This window comes from Chiloscyllium punctatum, chromosome 31 (assembly GCF_047496795.1).
Source record: "Chiloscyllium punctatum isolate Juve2018m chromosome 31, sChiPun1.3, whole genome shotgun sequence".
Classification (NCBI taxonomy): Eukaryota; Metazoa; Chordata; class Chondrichthyes; order Orectolobiformes; family Hemiscylliidae; genus Chiloscyllium; species Chiloscyllium punctatum.
The window spans coordinates 76,635,605-76,653,759 of record NC_092769.1 but is presented as its reverse complement, the minus strand read 5'-3'; the positions used below and the strand labels follow the sequence as shown (position 1 = coordinate 76,653,759).

At 53.3% G+C, this 18,155-nt stretch overlaps 2 protein-coding genes across 2 annotated transcripts in view; one reads left to right on the top strand and one right to left on the bottom strand.

Moving 5' to 3' along the window:
• Positions 1-207: 207 nt before the first annotated feature.
• mrpl11 (mitochondrial ribosomal protein L11) lies at positions 208-8,251 on the top strand. The gene is made up of 6 exons (XM_072551154.1): positions 208-334; positions 3,126-3,255; positions 4,041-4,136; positions 5,158-5,251; positions 7,427-7,586; positions 7,952-8,251. The coding sequence occupies exons 2-6, from the start codon at positions 3,133-3,135 to the stop codon at positions 8,052-8,054; spliced, it is 576 nt and encodes a 191-aa protein (XP_072407255.1). The 5' UTR covers positions 208-334; positions 3,126-3,132; the 3' UTR covers positions 8,055-8,251.
• A 5,308-nt stretch (positions 8,252-13,559) lies between these two features.
• Positions 13,560-18,155, bottom strand: part of LOC140457191 (neuronal PAS domain-containing protein 4-like) — a 10,120-nt gene continuing 5,524 nt past the window's right edge. The window contains exons 2-5 of the mRNA XM_072551252.1: positions 17,541-17,650; positions 17,297-17,432; positions 15,269-16,500; positions 13,560-14,217 (exon numbers count right to left, since the gene is read on the bottom strand). Coding sequence (XP_072407353.1) covers positions 14,189-14,217; positions 15,269-16,500; positions 17,297-17,432; positions 17,541-17,650 — 1,507 coding nt within the window. The 3' untranslated portion in view covers positions 13,560-14,188. The remainder of the gene's footprint in view (positions 14,218-15,268; positions 16,501-17,296; positions 17,433-17,540; positions 17,651-18,155) is intronic.

The window sequence follows — 18,155 nt, the reverse complement described above, 5'->3', positions numbered from 1 at the left end:
ATGGTGGGCGCCACTCGCGCCCCGCCCAGCCCAACACACCATTGGTCTAGGGCGAGGCATGACGCGGCGCGCAGGGGCACGTCTCACTCTCCATTGGATTAGACTACGTCAATCAAACTGCAGCGGGCGCGCAGCAAGTTCGGTTGTCTCGCCCGGGCACCTGTCATTCACCGGCAGCGGTACTGCGCCTGCGTGTTGCTGTGGTCCGCCCGGTGGATGCTGGGACTTGTAGTTCCTATTCCCATTCCTAGCCTACAACCTGCATGGCGGCGCCCATGCTGCTGCTCACATCCTGTAACAGTTTATTTTAAAGTTTTCAGGGTTTCTGTGGATTGTGAGTATCTGGGGAGGGGAAACCTGTCTTTATTTTCATAGTTATTTGAATACCCATTAATTCCAGCCTCTGCATTGAGTCCAGAGATTAAGTTGTAATTGTATCTTTGCTTCCCTTTATGGCTCCTGGTTATAAACCTTTTCACTTTTAACCTGTAACTTTTCTTTCTGAACTATTTAGTTCCTAGTTATAAAGATGTGTTTCTCTGTTTTAACCTGTTGTCTGTCTTTCCGCCTGTCTGCCTCGCTCTAAGTACCCTATGACCTTGTTTACTATGGTCTGCCTGTACTGCTCACAAAACACATCTTTTCACTGTACTTTGGTACATGTAACTGCAATAAATCAAATCAAATCTAAATCTGAATTCTTTAGTCCTTAGCTTCTAGTTATAAGGATGGGTTTCTCTGTGTAATCTGTTTTTTTTATATTATCTAATTCTTAGTTTATAGTTATATAGATATTTCTGTCTTAACCTGCTCTCTCTATTTTTTTGTAATCCTTAACTTCTGGTTATAAGGATGAGTTATTCTGTCAAACATGTTAACTCTCTGCATTCTTTAATTCTGAGCTTTTAGTTATAAGGATGATTTTTTTTTCTGTCTTAGCTTGTTGTGTCTGTCTCTGCGTTTGTTAATCCTTTAGTTACAAGACATTTCACAAAATTCTTTTGGTATAGATGGAGGCTAATCACCCTTTGTGCCTGAACCAATTCTTCAATTGAACATCATTACCTTGTGCTGATCTCTTGCCTTTTCCCCATAATCCTGCGCATTATCTGTAGCCATAGTCCTGATGCCCTCTTGAATGCCTCTGTTGAGCCTCCCCCCCCCCCCCCCTCCCCCATTTCCAGGCAGTGCATTCCAAACCCTACTTACTCACTGCGTGAAGAAATTATTGGGTTTTTTTTAAGAAAACCCTTCCTTCCTTTTGATCATTTTAAGTTGATGCCCTCTGTCACAGTGAGAGGAGTTGAGTAGGGATATCTTGCTGCAGTTATCCAGGCCTTTGGTGAGGCCACACCTTGAGTATTGTATGCAGTTTTGGTCTCCTAGTGTGAGGAAGGACATTGCTGCCATTGAGGGAGTCCAGTGAAAGTTCACCAGACTGATTCCCGGGATGACAGGACCGACATATGAAGAAATGCTGGATCAACTGGGCATTTACTCACTGGAATTTAGAAACATTGGGTATGGGATCTCATACAAACATGTAAAGTCCTATTGGGACTGGACAGGCTGGATACGGGAAGGATGTTCCCGATGTTGGGGAAGTCACAGTGTAAGAATAAGGGGTAAGCCATTCGGGACCGAGATGGGGAAGGATGTCATCACTCGGAGCTGTGAACCTGTGGAATTCTCTCCCACAGGAAGCTGTTGGGGCCACTTCATTCATTAGATCCCAGAAGGAGCTGGATGTGGCCCTTGCAGCTAAAGGGACCAAGGGGTCTGGGGACTGGGTAGGAATGGGATATCCAGATTGCAAGATCAGCCATGATCATATTGAATGGTGGTACAGTTTGAAGGGCCGAATGGCCTCCTCCTGCTCCTATTTTCTGTTTCTTTAAGAGTGGGAACTGTTTCTCCCCATCTACTCTATCCAGCCCACTCATGATTTCAAAACCTCAATCAGATCTCCTCACAGCTGCCTTCTCTCCAAGAGAATAGTCCCAATGTCTTCAATCTATCTTCTTAACTGACTTTTCTCATTTCAGTAAACATTCTTTCTCTGTCTTAATCTGTTATCTCAATCTGAGCAATCTTTAGGGTGAGAGGGGAAAGATATGACAGAGACCAAGGGGCAACTTTTTCACCCAGAGGGTGGTACGTGTATGGAATGAGCTGCCAGAGGATGTGGTGGAGGCTGGTACAATGACAACATTGAAGAGGCATTTGGATGGGTATATGAATAGGAAGGGTTTGGAGGGATATGGGCTGGGTGCTGGCAGGTGGGACTAGATTGGGTTGGGATATCTGGTCGGCATGTTGGGCCGATGGGTCTGTTTCCATGCTGTACATCTCCATGACTATGACTCTAATAGCGTACAATTATAAAGAAATATTTCTCTATGGTGATGTGTTATTTCCATCACAGCCAAGGGGATAGGCTTTGTGGTGAAACGTTGCAGTGGGTATTCTATTCTTGGCTCCTGTAACCACTGTCCGTTGTCATTTTTTTTTACAAAAGAACTGTCCAGGTAAACCTGGTCAGACCGTCCCATCCTGGCCACAGCACAGGCTGTGGTTGGGAGGTTTTGTTTTGTAACGGAGTTTAGTTTGGGATCATGTTTAGCATGGGCCGGTTACCTGTTTGACTCACCCCCCCCACCCCCGCCCAGACCTCCCACTGTGTTCCACAGCTGAGAAAGGAGTTTTTTCCCAGTCACTGTCACAATGCAGGGAATGTGCCACCAAATCTGTACACAGCAAGCTCACACAGACATCATTGTGGTAATGCTGTACGAGTGCTGGGATAATACAGCCACAAGGTCATGCAGCATGGAAACAGACCTTTCAGCCCAACTTGTCCCTGCTGACCATGTTCTCAAACTAAACTAGTCCACCACACCCCATGGCTCCCCCTGATCCACATCGCTTGATGCCTCCTCACAGAATCGAAGAGGTCAGTCTGGGAATATTTCCCCTGTTCGAACCCAGGCACCCAGATTTTCAGAGTATCTCATTTTGGTCATCTCTGTAATGAAAGGTTCTAGGATTCTGTCAGGGCTGGGTATTGGGTAAGCGGTCTCCATCACTGTCCATTCACTCGTCCTTTCTCTTCCTCCATTGTGCAGACTCAACATGTCCAAACTCTCCCGAACCACCAGGGCAGTGAAGAAGGTCGAAGCTGGCAATATGATCAGAGCAATCCTACGCTCTGGGCAGGCAGCCCCCGGACCCCCGCTCGGTCCCACCCTCGGTCAGGTACAGTGTCTGTGGTTAAACATGCCCCCCCACCCTCGGTCAGGTACAGAACCTGTGGTCAAACATGCCCCCCCCACCCTCGGTCAGGTACAGTGTCTGTGGTTAAACATGCCCCCCCACCCTCGGTCAGGTACAGAACCTGTGGTTAAACACCCCCCCACCCACCCCTCCTCGGTCAGTGCCCGCTCTCTCAGCGCTAACCCTCTGACAGCGCCCGCTCCCTCAGCACTGACCCTCTGACAGCGCCCACTCCCTCAGCACTGACCCTCTGACAGCGCCCGCTCCCTCAGCACTGACCCTCTGACAGCGCCTGCTCCCTCAGCACTGACCCTCTGACAGCGCCCGCTCCCTCAGCACTGACCCTCTGACAGCGCCCGCTCCCTCAGCACTGACCCTCTGACAGCGCCCGCTCCCTCAGCACTGACCCTCTGACAGCGCCCGCTCCCTCAGCACTGACCCTCTGACAGCGCCCGCTCCCTCAGCACTGACCCTCTGACAGCGCCCGCTCCCTCAGCACTGACCCTCCGACAGTGCCCACTCCCTCAGCACTGACCCTCTGACAGTGCCCGCTCCCTCAGCACCGACCCTCTGACAGTGCCCACTCCCTCAGCACTGACCCTCTGACAGTGCCCGCTCCCTCAGCACCATCCGTACCTGCTCCCTGCACACTGACCTGCCTGTGGAATGGGCCCCTTCCTGAATAATTGGGAGGGATTCCCTATATGCCCCATCTTTACCCCCTACCCCGAGCCAAGGACTCACTGTCTGCCCTTTTCTCCCTGCAGAGGGGGATTCCAATCGGCCAGTTCTGTAAGGAATTCAACGAGAGGACAAAGGATGTGAAGGAGGGAATTCCTCTGCCTGTCCGGATCCTGGTCAATGTAAGTTTCACGGGAATGTACCAGGGGCTGTGGGGTACCTCTATCCCAGAGTGTGGTAGCAGCCGTTATTCCCCATCCCTACCAGCACCAGCAACTCTCTCCAAGGGCAGGTGGGTTTGGAGCTACATGTAGACCAGGCCGGGTAAAGAAGGCAGATTTCCCTCCTTAAAGGGGCATTAGCAAACCGGCTGGGGGGGGTTTAACAGTCAGTGGTGGTCACTGCCCCCCAAGACCAGCTTCCGACTCCAAATATTAAAAAAACCCAGAACAACTGCGGGTGCTGGAAATCTGAGAGAGAGACACACCGGCTGGAAGAACTCAGCAGGTCTGTCAGCGTCTGTGGAGAGAGGAGCAGAGTTTGTGGTCATTAACTCTGCTTTCTCTCCACAGATACTGCCAGACCAGCTGAGTTTCTCCAGCAATTTCAGCTTCTGATTGTGAAAACCTCCCAGTGGGACTTGGCTGCCTCCACAGGGTCAGTGTGTCCCACTCCCCCCCCCCCCCCGCCCCCGCCCAGCTCCTCATGTTAGGGAGGTAATGACCAGGCCTCCTTACTGCCCTGATCTCCCGCTCTCAGGGATGGGGCGGGGGGGGGTATTGATCCCCGCTCTGACTCTCCCTGCGAGGGGGGGGTGGGGGGTATTGATCCCCGCTCTGACTCTCCCTGCGAGGGGGGGGTGGGGGGTATTGATCCCCGCTCTGACTCTCCCTGCGAGGGGGGGGTGGGGGGTATTGATCCCCGCTCTGACTCTCCCTGCGAGGGGGGGGTGGGGGGTGGGGGGTATTGATCCCCGCTCTGACTCTCCCTGCGAGGGGGGGGGGGGGTGAGGGGTATTGATCCCCACTCTGACTCTCCCTGGGATGGGGGGTGAGGGGTATTGATCCCCGCTCTGACTCTCCCTGCGAGGGGGGGTAGGGGGTGAGGGGTATTGACCCCCCCTCTGACTCTCCCTGTGGGGGGTGGATGGGTGTGGGGGGTGAGGGGGTGGTGATCCCCGCACTGACTCCCCCTGTGTTCCAGCCTGACCGGACCTACCAGCTGAAGATCAACCTGCCCACAACCTCCTACTTCCTGAAGGCAGCAGCTGGCATTGAGAAGGGGGCAGCCAGGACAGGTCAGTGCCCATCGCGGGGGCAGGGGGGGGGAGACACTGAGGGACTCGGACTGTCGAGGGGAGTGAGCCGGGCTCAGGGGGGAATACACGGAATTAAACAGGGGAGGGAGAGGGATTGGACTGTTTGGGGGAGGGGGGTGTGGGACGGGGAGGGGGTGGTGAAGGGGATTGATTTGGGCACATGAGCAGAGGCAACATATTAACCCCCCAAAACCTCCCTCACTGCGAACCCCCTGAGTGGGTTACTGTCTCTCACACACTTGGGGATAAAGGGCTAACAGAGCCCTGATGGGAGTAACACAGACAATGTGCTCTCGATAGGAGTGTCCAATACACTGAGCTGGGAGGACCACTAACACCTAGCAATGTCCATCCAACATTGGCCAAGGGATGGCTAACAGAGTGGGCTAGTGGGTGGACGGTGTTCAGGCCAGAGGGAGGGTTCTGCTGCTGTTGCCCAGGGGTCAGTGTTTGCTAATCCTGATACGTTGGGTGGTCTGGCTGTGGGCTGCGGGGACAATTTCCACATTTTGTGAATGAGACGACCCAGGGAGAAGTTGCAAAGAGTGAGGGGTATGGTGAGCAATTCCCCAGCAGGACACTGAAGGGTCTGTTTCTCTGCTGTCCATCTCTGTGACACGTCGCTGGAGAGGGCAGATGAGATGTGTGAGCTGATGCTCAAAAAGGAATGAGGAGACACTACAAACTGGAGGTGACCCTTGTAAAGGGGAGGGAGCTGCAGCAGCAGCAGAGGGAGCTGGGTGTCTGTGGGTGCACTGATCACTAAAGGAGACAGCAGTGTCCTCACCTTCATGAACAGAGGCATATGCTACAGGAGCGGGGAGGTGATGCTGAACTGGGCCGTGAGACTGGTGAGACAACAGCTGGAAATGGGTGTCGTGTTGTGGACACCACGTTATCAGAAAGATGTGAGCTCAATGGGGAGGGAGAAACAGGAGAGGTTAATGACTGTGGGTCCAGGGGTGAGGGTAGATCAGGGATGATGGGGCTGCTCTCCTTGGAGATTACTGGAATGATGAGGGAGCTGGGCCAGTGTTAGGTAGAGTGAGGGGCTGGGGGCTCCTGGGATTGTGTCAATAACTCAGTCAGAGAGCAGTCTGCAGTGGATAGGGGAAATCATTCTGACTCATTCAAGACTCCAAACAAGGAAAGAAATGTGATGTGCGAGAGAGAGAGAGAGAGAGAGTGCGTTACAGCTCCCCCCCCATTTACTCTCTCTCTCACTCTCTCATACACACACACCAACCCCACACACACTTCCCGCACAAACTACCCCCACACACACTCACCACACAAATACCCGACACACACTCTCCACACGAATCCCCCCTCACCACACTCCCCCCTCCCCCCCCCCACCACATGCACTACACCCCCCAGACACACACGCGCACACTTCCCACATGATCCCCCCACACACACACCAACCCCCCCCACATGCACACACACTCCCCACACGAATCCCCCCCCCACATGCACTCCTCCTCCCCCCCACACGCACTCTTCCCCCCTCCACGCACGCGCTCCCCCCCACACACACTCCCCACACGAATCACACACCCACACACACTCCCCACACGAACCCCCTCACACGTGCGTGCCGCGTGCACACACACGAACCCACATGAACACACACACACACACACACACTCTTCCCCCTCCCCCACACACACCCCACATGAATCACACACCCACACACACTCCCCACACGAACCCCCTCACACGTGCATGCCGCGTGCACACACACGAACCCACATGAACACACACACACACACACACTCTTCCCCCTCCCCCACACACACCCCACATGAATCACACACCCACACACACTCCCCACATGAACCCCCCCCCCCCCCACGTGCGTGCCGCATGCGCGCACACACACACACACACACACACACACACACACACCTTCGTGTACCCTCACTGGATGTTGTGGTCCAATGCTGCCTTTGAGAGAGTGACCGGATGGTTATTAGGGTAGGAATAGTGCCCCGATTGTACGGGTGAGGGGGCAGTGGGCAGTGATGCTGGTCTGGAGGCCTGTGATGGGCAGTGTAAGGGGCTGGGGACTTGTGGGATTGTGTTGGAGCGTGGCAGTGCAGGAATGTGGGGCTGGTCGCTGTGGTCTGACTGGGTTACCCCTCCCCACAGGACATGAAGTGGCTGGTATGGTGACGGTGAAACATATCTACGAGATAGCGAAGGTGAAGTCGCAGGATGAGAGTTTCCGGCTGCAGGACATGTCGCTGGAGAACGTCTGCAAGACCCTGATTGGCTGTGCCAAATCCCTTGGGATCAAGGTGGTACCAGAGTAAGTCAGTGCCCACCCCCATGCGAGTGCCACTGTCCCTCTCCCAACATGTGAGGGATAACACCAGCCTGGCATCGGGAATTATATTGGTATCCAGCTCTCGCTGCTTGCTACAGACAGAGCATCAGGCTGGGGTGTGATGCACTCCCTGGTCGAGCGGCCCCCCCAGGGTGGGGGTGTGATGGTCGTGCTCTCGCCCATCAGGATGGCGAAGGGGGTGGGTGAGAGGATTTCCCTCCCCCTCCCACCCCACGCAGTCGAAGCTGGTCATGGGGCTGTTGGGATGGGGATGAGTATCTGCCCGTGTGTGACGGTGTCCCTGCCTGACCTCCGACCTCTCCCCCCCGACCCCCCGACCCCCACAGGCTGACGGCGGAGGATTACGCCCGTTTCCAGGAGCAGAGAGAGGAGCAGCTCAGAGCTGAGGGAGCCTCCCTCGAACCCAGCAGCACCAAGAGGAAGGAATGACCGAGCGGGAGAGGGACGCGTCGTCATGGCAACGATACACAGAGGGAGCCGGGTCACCGCCTCACCCCCCTCCCTGACACACAAACACAGCCTCCCCCCACCCCCACCCTGTCAGACAGTCTCCGGGGTTACAGGGTCTGGGGGTGGGGGGGGGGTGTCTCAGGGTCTCAGTCTGGGGTGGGGTGGGGGATGGGAGTCTCAGGGGCTGGACTCCACTGGGTCTGGAATCCAGGGGAAGGTGGGGTACCAGACTCTGGGACGGGGGGGGGTCACAGGGTCTGGAGTCTGGCTGGGGCTGAGTCTGGAATCCAGGGGAAGGTGGGGTACCAGACTCTGGGACAGGGGGGGGAGGGGAGGGGGGGGGGGATGGTCACAGGGTCTGGAGTCTGGCTGGGGCTGAGTCTGGAATCCAGGGGAAGGTGGGGTACCAGACTCTGGGACAGGGGGGGGAGGGGGGGGGGGGTGGTCACAGGGTCTGGAGTCTGGCTGGGGCTGGGTCTGGAATCCAGGGGAAGGTGGGGTACCAGACTCTGGGACAGGGGGGGGAGGGGAGGGGGGGGGGGGATGGTCACAGGGTCTGGAGTCTGGCTGGGGCTGAGTCTGGAATCCAGGGGAAGGTGGGGTACCAGACTCTGGGACGGGGGGGGGGGGGGGGGTCACAGGGTCTGGAGTCTGGCTGGGGCTGGGTCCCAGTGTCCTGGGGAGACTGGATTGTGAGGGTCCACTGTCTGGTTGTGGTCTCAGGCACCCGGATTCATTCCGGGACGGGCTAGTCTCATGTCTGGATTCCGGGAGAGGCTGGCTTTTGGGGGGGTCCACACTCTGGTTCCTGGGTGGGGGGGTGGGGGGGGCGGGGTGCTGTCCTGTTGTTTGGGGAGCTCCTGTCTGTACCAGGTACCATTCTCCCCTCTCCCCGAGTGTGTGTGTGTGTGGATGTCTGAATGCTTTAGCCCGCACTGTCAATCCTGTAACTATTAAAGGCAATGACTGAATGTAGCCCCCGCCTCTGCTTCTTGTCTCTGTGTGGGGGGGGGGGGGGGGGGGGAGTGAAGGAGAAGCCCTCAACTCCTCCTCTTCCCCCACCCCACACACACACACACACAGAGCCTGGGCACAGTCACCAAACCTGTTGTGTCACCAGCACTTCCCTGCATCACCAGCAGAGGACAGCATTGCTCACAGAATGAGTGCCAGACTCCAGGAGCTACCAGCTAAAGCCGAGTCTGGGAAGACCTGAACTCACTTGTGCCTCACTGAGTTGGGACGGGGTGGGGGAAACGTCCCTGCAGCACTCAGATCGTGTGCATGCACAGTAGGGCCCGGCTTGGCTGTAATACCTTCACAGTCGAATAGCTTACCTGGGCCCACAGACACTGAAACAGCTCTCCGTGAGGTGCAACAGTGGGGTTTAGATGCTGTTTGTGATGGTGCCCCCCCCCAACCCCATCTTGTGCACCTTCACCAACACTGGCAGCTCAACTGGGGCAGTCATCACAGTTTGCAAACTCTGAGAGCCCGCGTCTCACTGCTGTTCACAGAGAGGACAGTGTGTGGTCAGTCAGAGAGACTGGACTGCATTAACATTGCTCTCTGTCGAAACAGCACACTGGGATCTGGCCAGGATTTATTAGAAACTCTGAACAGAGAGGGAGGTCAATACATTAATAGCCAGGGATCAGTCACCCTTTCTGCCTCCCTCAGTGGGTGCAGTCTCCTCACTGAGAGAGAGCTGAATCCGGGACCATTACAGTTCCCTGCAGATTGTATCCCAGCCCAATGGGAGACTGTCCCTCGGGGTAAAGGCACATTCCCCCCTCCCCTCAGCACCAGCCTCTTGGTACTGATCAGCCACGTCCTGCAGATCCATCCCTGGCACCTCACATCTGACCCTCCATTCTGTCTTTCCACCTGAGACATACTGAGTTCAACTGGGCATTGCTGTCCCACTCCTGAACACTGCACTGTCCGAGGGTCAGTGCTGAGGGAGCGGGCACTGTCAGAGGGTCAGTGCTGAGGGAGCGGGCACTGTCCGAGTGTCAGTGCTGAGGGAGTGGGCACTGTCGTAGGTTCAGTGCTGAGGGAGTGGGCACTGTCAGAGGGTCAGTGCTGAGGGAGTGGGCACTGTCGGAGGGTCAGTGCTGAGGGAGTGGGCAGTGTCCGAGGGTCAGTGCTGAGGGAGTGGGCCCAATCTGTAACCTCATGGCCCGGCATATCCCCTCCTCAGTCATAACCGTCAGGCCAGGGGATCCATCCTGGTTCCATGGAGAGTGCAGTAGGGTATGTCAGGGACAGTACCAGGCAGACCGGAGGATGAGGTGTTAACCTGGTGAAGTGAACAAACAGGGTCTCTTCAGTTAGATCCATCTCAGGCTCCTCCAGTGGTCCCCAGCATCACCACATACCAGTCTCCAGCCAATTCGATTCTCTCCACCTAATATCAATAAATGACTAGAGGCAATAGCACTAAAGACGTGTGCTCCACAACCTGCCATTGCTGTTCCAGTCCAGTTACAACACTGGCATCTACCCGACAATGTGGAAAATTGCTCAGGTACGTCCTGTACACAAAAAGCAGGACAAATCCAACCCGGCCAATCACCGTCCACTCAGTCTCCTCTCGATCCTCAGTAAAGTGACGGAAGGGGTCAGTAACAGTGCTCTCGTGCAGCACCTGCTCCGCAATAACCAGCTCAGTGACGCCCAGTTTGGATTCCCCCCAGGGTCACTCAGCTCCTGATCTCATTCCAGCCTTGGGTCAAACACGGACAAAAGGAGCTGAATCCCAGAGGGAAGGGGAGAGGGACAGCCCGTGACATCAAGGCTGTGTTTGACCGAGTGTGGCATCAAGGAGCTCGGGCAAACTGGGATCAATGGGTGGCAGGGGGCAAACTCTCTGCTGGTTGGAGTCATACTAGTACATAGGAAAATGGTTTTTATTGGAGGGTCAGCCATCCCAGCACCAGACCATCTCTCCAGGACTCCCTCAGGGGAGTGTCCTCACCCCCAACCACCTTCAGCTGCTTCATCAATGACCCTCCCTCCATCAGAAGGTCCCCAAGTGGGGGGATGTTCACTGGTGATTGCACAGTGTTCAGCTCCATTCACCATCCCCTCAGATACTGAAGCAGTCTGTGTTCAAATGGAACAAGATCGGGACAATAGCCAGGCTTGGGCTGACCAGTGGCAAGTAATATTCAGACCACACAAATACCAGGCTATGACCATCACCAATAAGAGACAGTCGAACCATCCCCCCATGACATTCAATGGTGTTCCCATCACTGAATCCCCCCCCCACTATCAACATCCTGGGGGTTACCATTGACCAGAAACTCTACTGGACTCACCACATCAACCCAGCGGCTCCAAGAGCAGGTTCAGAGGCTGGGAATCCTGCAGCGAGTAACTCCCCTCCTGACTCCCCCCCAAAGCCTGTCCCACCATCGACAAGACACAAGGCAGGAGGGTGAGGGGATACTCCCCACTTGCCCCTGGGTGGGGGCAGCTCCAACAACACTCAAGAAGCTCGACACCATCCAGGGACAAAGCAGTCCCCGCTGGATTGACCCCACACCCACAAACACCCCCTCCCTCCCTCACCCCACCGACGCTCAGTAACAGCAGTGTGTACCAGCTACAAGATACACTGCAGAAACTCCCCAAAGATCCTCAGGCAGCACCTTCCAAACCCACGGCCACTTCCATCCAGAAGGACAAGGGGCAGCAGATACATGGGAACCCCACCCCCTGCAAGTTCCCCTCCGAGCCCCTCACCATCCCGACTTGGAAATATCTCGCCGTTCCCTCAGTCTGGCTGGGTCAGAATCCTGGGATTCCCTCCCTAAGGGACACTGTGGGTCAACCCACAGCACATGGACTGCAGGGGGTCAAGAAGGCAGCTCACCCCCCACCTTCTCAAGGGGGCAACTAGGGACGGGGGGCAGTAAATCCTGGGCCCAGCCAGCGATGGTCAAATCTGAGCAGATTGAAGAACCTGAGATCCCGTCTGCCATCTCGGAAGTTGTGAAAGATCCCATGTCCATACTTGGAAGAAGAGCATTGGGGGGGGGCTGAGGGTGGGGGAAGATCTCCCTGGGATCCTGGGACCAATATTTAACCTTTGGCCAACATGACTAACAACAGATGATCCAGATCATTCCCTCATTACTGTGTGTGGGATCTTGCTTTGTAACATTTGGCTGCTCCTTTGCCTACATTACAGCAGCTGGTATAGTCCCCCAAAAAATGTCCTTCATTGAGGATGAAGTTTCCGGATAAAGTCAGGGCAAATGGGAGTGTGCCTTGCAAATAGAGTCACAGAGATGCACAGCATGGAAACAGATGATTCGGCCCATCTCGTCCATGCCGACCCAATATCATAAATTAATCTGGTCCCATTTGTCAGCACTTGGCTTATATCCCTCTGACCTCTTCTGATTCATAAACCCAACCAGATTGCTATGGACCAGGCCAGACCCCCTCAAAATATTACCCCAGACCCGAACTTTGCGAGTTGTTTTGAGCAGCTGTAAGGTGGATATTTCCGGAGGGATGCAGCTGGTCACAACACATAGTTCTAAATAAAACAGAATTTATTTACAATGAAAGACAAACAGAATATCGAATAACTAACCTATCTGAAATGCCAACAGACTCGAGTGCAACTTAATGATGCTGTTCCAATATCGTGCAACATCCTCACAAACACCTGCTTGGCTAAAAGGTAAATTCAGACACAGGTCCTTGCAGGAAAAATGTCAGAGAGAGAGAGAGAGAGTCAGCCAGAAAACCTCTGCTGAATCCAGGAACCTTTGTCCCCCCAGCAGCTTCACAACTCAACCAAACTCGAACAACAAGCCTGAGCTGGGAGAACAGGTCACTGCCCTGTTTATAGTATAACTGCTTTAAACAAAAACTCCTAAAGGTCTCTGCTGATTGATGCCTTCGGCAGTATCTGTTAGCCATTATTAAAGTAGCCAGTTCAGACATATCAGCACCTCTGCCTTTGCAACCCCTCCCCAAAAAAAAAGACAAGGGCAAAATAACCTTGTTAAAGGGGTGGGCCTCTTAAATGTTGCAATTGTACCAGCCTCCACCACTTCCTCTGGCAGTTCATTCCACACATGCACCACCTTCTGCGTGAAAAAGTTGCCCCTTAGGTCCCTTTTAAATCTTTCCCCTCTCATCGTAAATGTATGCCCCTCTAGTTCTGGACTCCGCTACCCTGAGGAAAAGGCCTTGACTATTCACCCTATCCTTGCCCTTTATGATTTTGTAAACCTCTATAAGATCACCCCTCAGCCCCCGATGCTCCAGGGAAAACAGCCCCAGCCTGTTCAGCCTCTCCCTGTAGCTCAGATCCTCCAACCCTGGCAACATCCTTGTAAATCTTTTCTGAACCCTTTCAAGTTTCACAACATCCTTCTGACACCAGAGAAAATGAGAGAGAAGTCGCAAAATGAAGATTTGAATTGTAGTCTTTAATATAAATATTTGTGTATTACATTAAGTTCCACAAGACTTTAATAACGTACACACAAAAACACAGTTTCACAATGTACGTTTCTTGAGGTTATATAAAAAATGCTTGCATTTGTTAATAAATCTCCATTAATCTATGTACAAACATAGAAATATCTCTGTGAGGAAATACAAGAACTTAAACAGGATTCAATCCTTATACTTAATTGTAGAGAGTTCTACATTAGCTCTGATGACACGTGAATAATACATTCAGAATGTGTCATTTGTACAATAATCATATCAAGAAAAGTAATAATATCTGTCTCTTTCTTACGATTTGGTTAGTCACTACAAGTGATACAGTTACATCTGTAAGTATGTCTTACAATATCCTCTTCCATAGCAACACAAGTCTACTTTGAGTTAAAATCATTACACTGACAGCTTTCGCCTCAGACGTGATTACAGTGCAGTCAGGTTAACAAAAAGGAAGCTTTTTTCTTCAAAATACAATTAAACACCCCTCCCCCAACCCCATGCAGTGTGTTGTAAGGAGAGAATTCACAGCTTTTTAACAAGTGTCCTTGATTTCAAAGTGATATCTTTGATTGTAGTTGCTTCACAAAATATGACAATATGCCATACTTGATGAAGTAAGTCATAGACTTATTTCAGAATGAAGATTCACTTCCATTTCCATCTGTGAGTGAGAGAGAGAGAGAGAGAGAGAGAGAAATGGTTAGACCAATAAGAATTGTGGCTCATTGTCCATTTATTACCGTCAACCCCCACCACCCCACCCCCCTTCCCCACTTTGATAGCAGGGGTCAGTTCCAACGTGACACATTCACACAGATCTTTCACAGTTCATTTAAATAGTCACTAAAACCAGAAAACTGCTGGAAAAGCTCAGCAGGTCTAGCAGCATCTGTGGAGAGAAATCAGAGTTCTGAGGAAGGGTCACTTAAGGCATTTGGATGGGTATATGAATAGGAAGGGTTTGGAGGGATATGGGCCGGCTGCTGGCAGGTGGGACTAGATTGGGTTGGGATATCTGGGTCAGTATGGACGGGTTGGACCGAAGGGTCTGTTTCCATCTTTGTGACCGGAAACATTAACTCTGATTTCTCTCCACAGATGCTGCTAGACCTGCTGAGCTTTTCCAGCGATTCCTGGTTTTGTTTCCGATTTACAGCATCTGCAGGTCTTTTGGTTTTTATCTAGATGGTCTCCGAATATTGACGGTGTTTAGCGGGCAGAGGAGGGGTGGATTAGGGCAGATATCACAGTCAGTAAAATGTCTCACTGGTTTTAACTGCCGCATTGAATCTTAAACACAACGTTTAGAACTTTTACTAAAAATGTATTGAATAGGAGGGGAGGGGGCTTAGGGGAAGCTGTGACCAGCTGATTACATGACCAGCGGCCTGGTGGCATGGTCAGAGAGCCGAACACAACCTCCTTCCCTCAACACATTCCCATCCCAAACAGATTGACTCCCTTCCCTTGGGATGACAGCCTGTCAGACAGAGGTTAAACCTCTTGTAGAGGTGGGCACGCACAGTTGCCCGTGGATACTGAGGGGGGGGGGGAGGGGATTGGGGGGGGAATGAACTGCAGTACAATACATTCCGAAGTTAGGCATTTCGAGACTGAGCTGGGTAGAGAGGGGTGTCCATTGGGTGGCCTCCAGCTAGCTCTGGGATTCGGAGCAGGTTGTTAACAAGATCAATGACAAAACCTCAGCTTACCTTGGTGGAAGTATTCGTGGGAGTGACTTTGGAGTTGATACAACTCATCAATAAACCCGTCACAGGGAGATCTTGAGGCAAACGTCTCAAATACATTTTCATATGAAGTCAACTCTTCAAGGAAGGTGTGCTCTTCTGCAGACAGGTCTGTGGTACAGCCGGTGTCTGGGGTGCAGTCCGATACGGCTTGGCTGTTCCCCACCGCGGTGGGAGATGGGCTAATCCCCCCCCGCAGCTGCTGGGGGCTGACAGCTGCAGCGCCTCCTCCTGGCACTGAGGAAGCTCTCAGGTCTTTCAGAATGTCCTCGATGACGTCCTCATCCTGGCTGAGGCTGACGGCAGAGAAGTCTATGCCGCGCCACGGTTTGGACGTCTGTGAGTCCAGCCCGGTGGTCTCTCTGGTGGGCACTGAGGAGCTGAGGGATTGGCAGGACTCGCCGACCGCTGGCTCCTGCCGCTGGGCTGTTCCTCCTGCGGCCGACTGGCTCTCTGTCAGTTGGTGTCCGAGCTGCTTGACCAGGGCGTCGATGCTAGTCCGCGGTGTGCCCTCCGCCAAGTAGCCAAAGTAGCAGCTGGCGGGCAGCTTGATGGGTGATGCTTCAGGAGTGAGGGTCCCCTCGGGGATGCTGGGCACGTGGATGTAGAGGGGGGTGGGTACCTGGGGCAGCCCCATCACAGTGCAGCCCCCATGGCCTGGGCTGTCAGGGGAAGGGGGCAACCGCTCGTACAGGGAGGCGCAGGGCTCCAGGGGATAGTACAGCTCGCTGGGGCCAAACGTCTCCTGCCGGCCGAAGGTGAAGGTGGCTCCCAGCAGCTGTGGGGTGCAGGGTGGGGTGGGCGAGTCGGCGCCGAAGGTGCAGTCACTGTAGGAGAGTTCGGGGAGCTTCCCGGTCCTCTGTGTTCCCCGTGGTCCTGTCTCCTCCTTCTCCTGAGGCAGGGTGGGGAGAAGCCCCCCGTGGCGGAATAGCTCGGCGTCCTCCTCCCCTCCCGTCGGCCCTGACACCTCGGCAAAGTCCAGGCCACAGATGCCGCTGAAGTCGAAGGACTGGGTGGAGACGCCACTGGTAGGAGTGCTGGCCATTGGGGTGAAGACAGTGTCAGGGCTGGACAGGTAGCTGGGAGACTGAACTGGCTGGTGCTGAGGTATCTGAGCTGGCACAGAGCAGGGGTACAACAGGCTCTCCTCCTGCTCATCCATCAGCTGCTGGCGAAGACACCAAGCCTCCGACTCACTGAAAGCACAAAGGACCATCCTTCATTAGAATCCGAGAACCAACGCACAAACTAACTCATCAACCAGCCAGTCTCCCCAGCCCAGCTAGAATTCAGGGACCACTTAGCAAAGGCCAAAATATTGCAAAAAGGGAGCCTTGCTCAGGTGTAATTTATTCAGGTGGACAGTCCAACCTGCTCTTGTCCATTCCTAACTACGTTACTGTGGGACTCTTGTCGATGTGAGGCTGGTAACGCACTGCAGGTCAGACAGTGTCAGATGCTTTACCAGTCTCACATCCACTGACTCTGCTGTCCTTACTGTCTCCAAACCGCAGTGATGTGGCACTGGAGTCATATGTTGGTCAGATCGAGTAAGGCTGGAAGATTTCCCTCCCTAAAGGGACATGTGTGACCCGGGTTTTATTTTCTATGACGATTGTTTCAGGGTCATTGCTAATTCCAGACTTTCGGAAATCTGCCATTTACCAATGACGAGCCCAGAGAACATAACCTGGGAAAAGTGACCACATCGCCCCCTCCATTCCAGTTCTTGGGAATAAAGGGATCAAAGGGGTGTAGGGACAAAGCAGGAGTTGGGATGATCAACCACAATCCTACTGAATGGGATAGCAGGCTGAATGGGCCAAATGGCCTACAGTTGCTGCTAATATCTGTGTTTCTAACCAAAAGGATTTTTGCCAGAGCTGGCACAGGAGTGAAGCTGGAAGGACTTGCCTCCTGTTTCTATGAAGGGTCATTGATTGTATAGGGAAGGTTAATGATCAATGTTTATAATTGAGTTCCTGTCCTTACCTGACTGTGTAGTTGGAGCACAGAACAGGCACCTCAGCACACTCCACCTGAACCACAATGTAAACCCAGATCCATTGGGCATCCTTAGACTGAAGACGGACAATCATCTCAACTCGAACGTCACTTCCCCCACTCACTATTAACCAGAGGAGCAGAAAGAACCTGTTAAAACACATGTCCTGGAAGCAACCAGAGAATAAACTAACGGCAACTCAGAGAGAGGAGACCCTCTCCCCATACTTACAGAAACGGTAGTGCTGAGCAGAGGCATGCGAGAGATCGTGAGGATGCAGGAGATTATACCAGGATGTGCCAATGAGCTCAGTCTCCTGGTAACCCAGGTAGTAACCGACGCTGTAAGGGAAAAGACGTGACCAGAATTAGTTACAGCAACAGCACAAGAAATATTCAGGTTTACACCAGAGTCCAGAGTGTGACCAAACTAACATGTGTGTGAGAGAGAGTCTGTCTGTTGTGTGTGTGTGTGTGTGTGTCAGTGAGTCTCTGTGTGCGTCAGTGGGTCTCTGTGTGTGTCAGTGAGTCTGTGTGTGTGTGTCAGTGAGTTTCTGTGTGTGTGTCAGTGAGTCTGTGTGTGTGTCAGTGAGTCTGTGTGTGTGTGTCAGTGAGTCTGTGTGTGTGTGTCAGTGAGTTTCTGTGTGTGTGTCAGTGAGTCTGTGTGTGTGTCAGTGAGTCTCTGTGTGTGTGTCAGTGAGTCTGTGTGTGTGTGTGTGTCAGTGAGTCTCTGTGTGTGTGTCAGTGAGTCTCTGTGTGTGTGTCAGTGAGTCTGTGTGTGTGTGTGTGTCAGTGAGTCTCTGTGTGTGTCAGTGAGTCTGTGAGTCTGTGTGTGTGAGTGTGTGTG